Source organism: Etheostoma cragini, chromosome 23 (assembly GCF_013103735.1).
Source record: "Etheostoma cragini isolate CJK2018 chromosome 23, CSU_Ecrag_1.0, whole genome shotgun sequence".
Classification (NCBI taxonomy): Eukaryota; Metazoa; Chordata; class Actinopteri; order Perciformes; family Percidae; genus Etheostoma; species Etheostoma cragini.
In genome coordinates this window covers 14,448,111-14,458,229 of record NC_048429.1, presented here as the reverse complement: position 1 = coordinate 14,458,229, position 10,119 = coordinate 14,448,111, and the positions used below count along the sequence as shown (strand labels likewise).

The 10,119-nt window shown below is 38.7% G+C and overlaps 1 protein-coding gene across 3 annotated transcripts in view; it reads right to left on the bottom strand.

Moving 5' to 3' along the window:
• Nucleotides 1-4,600: 4,600 nt before the first annotated feature.
• Nucleotides 4,601-10,119, bottom strand: part of syn3 (synapsin III) — a 112,893-nt gene continuing 107,374 nt past the window's right edge. For 2 of the 3 annotated variants that reach the window (XM_034863488.1, XM_034863487.1), the window contains exons 11-15: nt 9,600-9,731; nt 8,826-8,844; nt 8,553-8,709; nt 7,364-7,806; nt 4,601-7,158 (exon numbers count right to left, since the gene is read on the bottom strand). In XM_034863488.1, the coding sequence (XP_034719379.1) occupies nt 7,683-7,806; nt 8,553-8,709; nt 8,826-8,844; nt 9,600-9,731 (432 nt within the window). In that variant the 3' untranslated portion in view covers nt 4,601-7,158; nt 7,364-7,682. The remainder of the gene's footprint in view (nt 7,159-7,363; nt 7,807-8,552; nt 8,710-8,825; nt 8,845-9,599; nt 9,732-10,119) is intronic. The other variant, XM_034863489.1, reaches the window with a different exon arrangement.

Genomic DNA, 10,119 nt, shown 5'->3' with positions numbered 1-10,119 from the left:
AAGATGGATCGTTCCCAGGAGAAGCACAGCGTGATGTTATGTAATCTGTATTCTATCTCTAGATCACTGGTAAATCAACTGCTGTTGAATGTAGTCAGGGTGGCCCGCAGTCTACAACGTCCACACAATGTGGCTGCAGGTGTTTTTAATCTTAACAAAAAACTCTTATTAAGCTTGTGCTCTCTTTATTTTCTTAGTGAGATGTCTGAGAGAACAGCTGGAAGAACAAATGGTATCAAAACGAAGCAAACATGAAAGAAGCTTTTATTCATCGACTTGTTAAACCACTTTACGTCACATGACCTGTGATGGCTTACAAGTTTTTTTTGTTTTTATTCTAATATAATATATTATGAGGGATTTTAGCAGGATGTGTCAAAGATAAGAAACAGATGGGTGCAGATGCTTACCAAATTGGAATTGTTATGTGGAGTATTTAAAAAGAGTGAACCATGTTTGGTTACGGGCTTTGTGTTTTATCAGTCCTGGAACACTCCATACAACTGTTAAGCATCATTAGGTTTTTTAATTCTATTCAGTCTTTTTTTTTAGGAACTAATGTGTTGAATGTGAGCGTTCCCACTCCCCCTTTCCCTGTATTATTTCCTCTTCACACCCACACATTTAGATTAAGAAGTCTAGAATAAAAGATAGTTGCATGCATGTGAATGTTGTGTTTTAGCTTACCACCGCTGTGAAAGGGTCAACAATTCAGTTAATTCAGGTTAAAAAAAAATTCAGCAATAGTGTTGTTTAGAGATATTGACACATCGGGAAAACAATATCAGCCATGAATACACTATCAAGCTTAATTTCTTTAAGTGGTGTAGACTATTTTGGAAATGACAGGCACATTCAGACATGAAGTAGTCTCAGAAATATCTGCGCAATGATGCCATTGTTTAAAAAAGTAATAATGTTTGCATGAGTGTGCAGTGACATATTCATGACTGAATGTGTTTCATATTATTATCTGTAACATTGGTGCCTAACACAATTCATTTAAACGCTTGACGTGAAGTGGGCAGCGGATGAAAGGCAGCACTGGAGCCCAGCAGGTTTCCCTCATTGTGGCCTTGTGTTGCCAGTCAGCTTTTAACACTCCGAGCTTCTTGCCAGAGGGATAAAACGTGGTAGTAATCCAAGATGAAGGGATTCGGAGATTATCACCAAATATTCTGAAAGTTGCGTGTTTCAAACAGGGTTTTTTCAAAAGGAGTGTATGAGCCAGGACTTCTGCTACAATGACCATAAATGGAGAGAACACATTGAAATCCTCTCATGTGGAGCGGACTGACAGAAACTGGAACGCACCGCAGGTGTAATAAAAGTGGTACCTTTAATAACAGGAATCTTGCTTTTCAGACCAAAGAACAAAAATACAGAAAACCAAATAATGTTCATACTACTAAATTACAGAAACACATGAGATGCGTCACACGTCTCACAAATAAGCAGCCAGACACTGAGATCACGGAACAACCAAATTTACACACCTGAGGCACACAAGAGGGGTTTGGTTTCCATGCCACATTTACACCGATATACAGAACGTTAATACACTTAAAATACTATACAATACCATTCACCAGTCAGCAAAGAGGAAGGGACACAGTGGACTGAAAGATCGGCAAATAAACCCGTGCAATGACATTATATCTGTCAATTACAAACATCACATTTAAGGTAAACTTGGGTTTTCCTTGCAGTATTAGCTGTAGTTAATGGCAAATCTCTGTTGCTGCATATTCAACTCTGCGTTATGTATCAGTTCAGCACGCCTAAAGTTGAGCGTATGACTTAACCATGTCATGTCTGAAAGAAAATGAAATGTTAAACAGCAGAGTTGCCTTTTCTCCAAATGGAACGTCATGTTTAAACGGAAGTAAAAGCAAAGATGGGGGGATGCAACGTGCCACGCAAAATTTTGTGAAATGAGTAACAACTCTGCACGCACTGTTAAAGAACACATATGCTGCATCTGTGACATGTACACAAGGTTTTTAAGATACATTTAGAAGAAAGGAGTTTTCAGTGAGGAAGCCGGAGTGGGGCTGAGGCTGTGATTGGCTGAGGCAGCTGAAAGTCAAGTAAAATATCACAAAAGGGATCTCTCTTTACGCTTTATTTTCTTCTTGACCAGAGAACTCCTTTTTAACGGGTTCCTTTAATGCCCACTTCATGCTGAATACATACATTACCGGTCAAAAGTTTGGGGTCACTTACAAATTTCCATTCCACTCCATTATAGACAGAATACCAGCTGATCTGAGTGGGTTGCTGATCTTTAATGCAACATCTACATTGCCCATTATTAGCAACCATTCATCCAGTGTTCCAAAGGCACATTCTGTTTACTAATCTGATATCATTTAAAAGAACTAACTGAGAACACATTGGAGAACCCTTTGCAATTATGTAAGAACATAATGTAATCTGAAAACTGCTGCCCTGGTTAAAAAAACTGATATATGGTTATATGGCTGGTATTCTGTCTATAATGGAGTGCAATGGTAATTTCGGAGTGACCCCAAACTTTTGACCGGTAGTGCAAATAACAAGCTTATCTAGCAAACCTTTATTGATGGTAAATTAAGATAATCTAACATCTGGCTATTGGCAATCTGATCAAACAGATGGCCTTTACTACAGTTGCCTCCTTTGGTCAGGAAATCCATCTACAATAACAACAATGGCTAGACTGCCATATTCTCTCTAGAAGCACCAATTTAAAATGGTTAAGGTCTTAGTAGTAATATGCATTCCATTAAACCATAGGTCCATTAATAGGATATTGAAACTTAACACAGAGTATGTTTGGGGAGTGATTGAGTAGATTTTATACAGTGCTAGCTGTTAATGGACGGCATTTACAGTCTCCACCCCGCTGCCTATGTTTTGGATATAATTCTGGTATCTGATCCTCCACAGACACTGCATTGTTGTTTTTCTACAGTCCATGTGTCAAACTACTCCTTTCGGGCTGACGGGCAATTTCCAATCCCCTTTTCTTGCACTAATGTAGGTTGCTCATTTCACAAAATCTTTTCCAGTACTACCACTCTATAGTCATTTTCTGCAGAGCACTGCTGAACTTGAGGTAGTTACTAGCCAACTTTGCAGCTCAGTTTGAATCAAAATTGAAATGAGTCAAATTAAAAGTATCCGAAATGTTAAGATAAAACAGCTCATGAGAGACTTTATCCGTCACCAAATTAAAAACAGCAAAAGAAGACCAAACAAACCAACCAAATAGATGGGTATATGTATGGCATAGACTGAACTGCAATTGTAAACCCAAATTGCACGAGAATGAGAAAAGTGACATCAAAGTTGATCTTTTATCCTGATCATTAAACTGTGTGGTATGATTTCTCTTGGTTTGAACTCCAAATCAAAAAGAGTTACTGCCCCTGCAGGGCAGGACAGGCCTCCTAATGTCTCTAAAAGAGAATGGACACAGTGATTTAAGTTAATATTTCAGTTTCTCAGTGACGTCACAGCCATTATTGCGTTTGGCATTTAAGGAATAGTAAATCCTCATGGATTGGTTATGGCTTATCGCACTGCAGTCTTACATACTAAGTGGTAGACATCTTTACAATAGAGACAAAACAATATGATTTAAACCTTCAAGTGGTCTCACAAGGAAATGCTAATTAGGTCCATTTTGACACAGTGCCAGAAGTGATGAAACGCTTGCAAAGGTGCTCTACACAGAGAAAAAGCTGACTGCAGATCAGAATGTTGCTTTTACAAAAAAAATTCGGAAGTGTGAAAAATGTATAAAAGATACTAAGACAGCACTCCAGTTGATTTTTTATTGCCACACGAATGACAGACTCACCGGAGTAAAACTTTACTTTAAAATATTACTAGCAGAGACTTTCTCTGATGTTGGAAGGTGAGCGTGCTAATTGAGCGTTTACTAAACCCCTCCTCTTAACAGCATTAGTCCGATCATAGCTTAGCAACCATTTATGCCTTTCCAAAAAACTAAATACACAAGCAATAAAGCAAGGAATGGATTAAACTGTGTTCATCTGCTCAAAGATAAGCAGCTAACGTTAGCATGTCTGGCTAACTATCTTACTGCCCGTTAAGCTAAGCCTGTGTTATTTCCAGTTGAAAGGAGCCTTTCATCTGTGGGGCTGCTAGTTGTGTATATATATATAAAAATTATTAAAAACAATGTTCGTATATGTCTTTTTCGGATTTATTGGCCTGTCAGTTTAGGTATGAGAATGTGTTGCAATGAAAAGTTCCTTTCTACTTAAATATCCACTCTTAATTTTTTTTTTTTAAAGTTAAAAAATAAATTTAAAAAAAAGACCAAAAAAAAAGTAAAACTGTCAGCATTATTGTTGTAAACAGGTAGGAACAGAAAGAGGGCAGGGCTTAGCAAATGGTCAATTAACTACTCAAATGCTGTGTTCACACTATGAGCAACAACACAACAGCTACGTCTTAGTCATTTTCAGTGGAAGCCGCTAAAGCTACAAACTCATGTGACTACCTACAAATTAAAGTTAAAATGTCAATGTCAATGTTTCACTCGCTCTAATGATGCGGTGAAGCGTCAGCCAATCATACATTTTGATAAATGCACACAGCTAGCTTTAATACTGTGTTATTTAGCTTAGTTAGCTGTTGTTTTGCTAGCTGTCGCTATGCTAGCTATTCTAGTTAAACGAAATAAAAACGATGACTCAGCGATGACGATGGAGCTGGCCACGCTTGGCAGTTTTGTAGCTTTTGATGCTTGATAGTGTGAACATAGCATTTCCAACTGTGGTTCTGTGGCTCCTCCCACCGATGAAAAATGCACCCAATCTGATTATTTTCCCTCCGGAGCAACTGTCTGTAGCCAGAAAACTCCCCTCCCATCATTGCTTTGTACGAGCACTGTAGAGTGTCTTTTATCAATCAAACACATTTTAAGAATTTTCAGCCCAATTAAAAAAACAATGTTAGTTTCTCATGTTTCTGCCAGTGAGACCGGCAAAGCACCGAATAAAAGCTTGGGCAAAAATGGCAGCTTTTCTTAAAGTGTCAAGCTTAGCAGAAAAATTATCATCAACAGAATTATTGCAAAGTGGTAGAATCATTGTTAATCATAATGGCAAATTTACAACTTGAATTATTCACACATACACACGCACACACACCACTATACATTTTATTCAGCTTCATGCATTTAAATAAAGTTGACCTTAAAATGGGGTTTATTATTATTATTATTATAATTATTATTAATTATTATTATTTTCATTATTATGTAAAGAACAATAAAAACTCTGGAATCACAGGTCCATTTAAATGAATACACACAGCTCAAAGGAATTCAAATATCCTATTTGTGTTTCTGTTTGTGGTATTTAGACAAACAAATAAAAGCTGATAAAGATCGAAATATTCTTTTTTGGCCAGGTCCTTCTAAATGCTAAACAAATTAAGGCTTATTCAGTTTGTAGCACAGATAAATCCAGAGCAAACTACAAGACAGCTTTTCATTTCCTGCAAAAAGAACACAGTGTGATTGTGCTCTGCATGGAGTGCCAAATGCACTTCTGTAAGCCTGATGCCAAAAATGGATACCTTTTATTTTAAGGGCGTCCTAATTATTTCCTTGGAAACATTTCCTGAAAAGACGTAATTTAGTGCTAATATATAGGAACAGTGAGACAGTATTCAGTTGGTATTAAATAACATTTTACTCGAATTGTACCTCGAAAATTTCATGTGACAAATAAATCCGATTGATTGATTCCAAATAAAACTGGTAGCTTGAACTTCTTTTTCCTGAATAGTTGCATTCAATTAGGTTTTCATCAAATAAATACATATTTTACATACACTAAATTGGATCATTGCCCATTTTTTGTCATTAAATCCAAATCACAATAGCAAAACATCTCATTTTCTTTCAAAGCTCCAATATAATGTAGGCACATCCCATCTTTAGAGTAGTTAGACTGTAAATGGTAACAGTCCTAGTTCTCGATACCTATGCAATAAGGGAACATATTATTATGTATATAAATATTATTTTTATTAATATATTTTGCTATAGTTTCCCCCAAATTACATTGTCCTTTCTAAGAAATCATTACGGAATTGCAGCACCCATAAACTAAAGCCTTACCATTTATTTTCTTCCTTTATAGAATAGTTAAAATCATGAGCTTGTGTTGGCTTTCTGTTAGAAAATACCAATTGGATTCTACGTATGACATACACTAAACATTTACATGCAGTTCCAAAGCAGGATGGAAGAGTAAAAAAAAAAAAAGAAAAAGTGTTTTGGCTGCTACCACTGCAGATTGTTGTATTCCCACTATTTGACCAAACACTGTAAAAATGATTATGATAAATGATCCTTGGTTGTCGAGAATAAAGGAGTATAAAGATATAAGATGTGATGTTACACAACTAAATCTTTTTTCGGTCTCAGAGGAAGTCTCAAATATACCTCACTGTTTGCCTTTAAAACACACACACACACACACACACACACACAGCAGTAGTAATGTAGTCATGGTACAAATCCTCCACAGAAAACACACCGTAGTGCCATTTTTCAAAGCACAAAACATTAGGAAAAAAGAGAACTGCACGGGAAGGTCTGGGCTATGATGGAAGACAATGGCTGTAAGCCAGTGGAGTATTTGCACCTTGTGAAATCACACGCTCAAAGGTTGGATAGCTGTGCGATTGTTTTTTCTCCCAGTGCAGGGGGGGGGGTTGTTTTTATGATATTATTAAAAAGCACTTTGGTAATGTTAGGTAGAGGAGTCATTACTAAGCCAATATGTGTCTACAGCACATGGATGTCTGAGAAATGTGGCTGCTGGCAAGATGCTTAAAATCGCTGGTGAACCGTGAGGACTTAGTACATTTCTCATGAGTTAACCGCAACGGTTTCAGATAAGAATATTGGGATAGACATCTGCAAACGGTTTGGAAGCTGCGATTAATGTTATAATTATGTGTATATGTGTATATATGTAAGACACGACCCAATAATGAAAAGTTTCACTGGTTGGACAAACAGAATGCAGAATTACAACTATATACCAAGCATTATGAGCTATGAGTATGATTATTTACTGCTATTACTTACCACTAGAAAGGCCATCGGCTGACTGCACTCACATCCTACATCTAGTGATGGCCAAATGAAGCTTGGTGAACCAGTATTTTTATTTTCTGAGTCCACTAGATGGCGCTCGCAGTTTTAAGAGAAAGGCCTGAGGCATTGCAATTCAGTATATTCTCAACCAATTGTTGAGCAGAGATCGCCATCTAGTGGGCTCAGAAAATAAAAACACTGGTTCACCAAGCTTCATTTGGCCATCACTACCTACATTTCTTTAACATCTCCTGTAAGGAAGACCATTGCAAATAAGTCCGCTTTTAAATTTAGTTAGTCAGTCAACACACTGGCCTTTATGATAGAACACCAACATCTATTGGCCTTTCTAGTGATAGATGTAACACTGATCTGAGGACAGCGGGTTGCACCGTGTGGCAAATTTCACAAACAGTGAGCAGGAAAAAGAAGGAACAGGAAGCTGAGGCTCGGATGTGGAGGGAGATTCCACAATAGTTGAACCAGTCGGGGTTGGTTTTCTTTTTCTAACCTGACAACTAACAGAACGAGGAAGCTTCTGGAGAGGCTTTTAGTCGGAGAAGAGGCTGGCGAAGGACTGTCGGAGGCTGCGGATGGTCTCAGCCTTGGCCTCGTCGTCGGTCAGGCTTCCTCGTAACGTCTCCGTGAAGGTGTTGGTCAGAGACTGGGATTTGCTGAGCAATAAAGAGAACAGTCGTGGACAAAAGTAAACACTTAATACTTAAATAGGCTCATTAAACTTCTACTGGTGGTGTCATGGATGATACTAAGTCCCTCCTCTTCAGGTGGGCCATCATGGGACATTTAATTGGACATTTAACGACAGTAAATGGGGAGATAGGCATTCTTTCTTGAACCCGAAGCCATGGATTACACATGTGATGCTCATCAGTTTAAAAGATAACTTTCCAAGTGAAGAAAGTCTCAATTTGTTGTTAAACTGTTAAAGTATTAGACTGTGAAAATAAATAATTAGAAAGACTACACACTTCAAAGATGCATGGGGGACGTCTTACTGAAGCTACAGTGTGTTTCGTGCTGGGATGTAACGTTACCCACACGAGCTGCGGATCTTGCTCGTCCGGTCACTTCTCGGCTGACAAAAACTTTGCTGGATCTGAAATCACGTAAGATAACGTCACATGTTGTGGAACATAGCTTGGCTAGCTAGCTAGCTAGCTAGCTAGCAATGTAGTTCCCCTAGCGGTTTCACACAAAACTAAGTGGTTCTCGTACAAACTGTGACTTTCTTCACTTGCAAAATTATCGTTTTAATTTACAAACATCATGTGTGTAATTCATGGCTCAATTCCAATGGGATCAACAAATTATGAATTCGGGTCCCATGAGATCCACTGGAAGGGCAGGGACGTTGCCTCTCTAATGGTGTGCTGTTAGTAGGACCCCAGTGTGGACGTACTTCAGCTGGGGGGACTGTTTCTGAGCTCCAGGCCCAGAGGTGGCAGGGATGGGCCCGGGCTGGAAGGCCTGGCTGGGTGAGGTGCTGGCTGATCGGGCTCGCTGAGGTGAACCCTGGGCCGATTGAGATGGAGAGGCGGAGGCAGAGCGGTGTCCCCCTGCAGAATATACACACGTACATTGCATAAAGAGGAGATGTTTTATTTCAGCGCAAGACTGCTGCAGCCAGTGCTCTGTTGCAGTAATAAACAAACGCAACAAAAGTGTCTCCTACCTCGTCTGGGCTGTGTGGTCTGTGGATGAAGAATGATACAGGGATATCAGCACAGTGGATGAGAGTTTAAATGTTTATGCATTTTTTTGATAATGTACCGGAACGGAGCTGTGCACTCAGACATCTTTGGGGGCTTTAAATTCTGCTTTAAGATAAGGCTCTACACTAGTAGTACTTTTAAAAGTTATATTTTATTGCATAGAATCTGTCAGATAGTAGTGGGAGTATTCAATTGGAGCATTACAAGTTATGGTCAAGGTACCCTAATTTCAGCAGGAACGTTAGTAGAAGTAGTAGTGATAGCAGTAACTGTATACAGAGCTATTTCACATTCGATTTAATTGGTTTAGCTGTTCCGATGTTATTGAAAAAAAACTATAATTTCTATTTTATTTCGTAACATAAATATCTAAATGCTAGTTCAACGTCCACTCACATGTAGAATATTCTGTTGGCCCAAAAGTAGTTCCTTTGAAATATACACATATCACTTATGTACTGTAATGGAATTACAGTATGTATTTTTTAAATAGTAAACTATCCCCAGGTTGCTAAAACAATACTGAAAATTCAAAAAAACAATATTGAGGACATCCTCGCAGTAGACATATTTCAAATGTCAATACAGGTGGAAGTTGAACCTGAATTAGGAACGGTACAAAAACTATTAGTGGGCAGAGGGAGTTGGAAAAAGGGGGTTTTATCTAAAGGTGGACTAGTCTGACTTACCTTTGTACATAAAGTTGATGTGTCAGATATAACGTACTGATGTACCTTGACAGATGAAGTCTGAGGTGTGGAAACTCCCAGCAACACCTGGGCCATCTTGTTCATAACCAGCTCTGTGATCAGCTGTCTATCTTCCTCCACATGCTCACCAATCAGAGGCATGGAGCTGTCCATCACCTGCAGAGACAGAAAAATGGCCAATCAGGGTCCTGGATGGTTTCAGCAGGAACACCAGAGAACTGGAATGTTATATCTTCTCCACTAGATGGCAGGATTAGATCTCTAGTCAAGAAGATGAGGGGCGTTCAGGCCCCAAATGGTGTCAGCGGTAATGGACTCTGTGGTTCTTTGCCAGCAATGATGAGTCATTTTACAGAGATCACATATACAACAATGTTCCCCACAGTAGTTTGCCACTGTTCAGACAATATAAGCTAGAAAACACTCTTCTGACCTTTAATATAGTTTATTGCCGGATGCACTGAGCATGACACTGACTTTTCTGGTTGTTCCCATGCACTCACACTTATCAGGAAGACAAACATGTTGAGAGTTCCATTTAGGC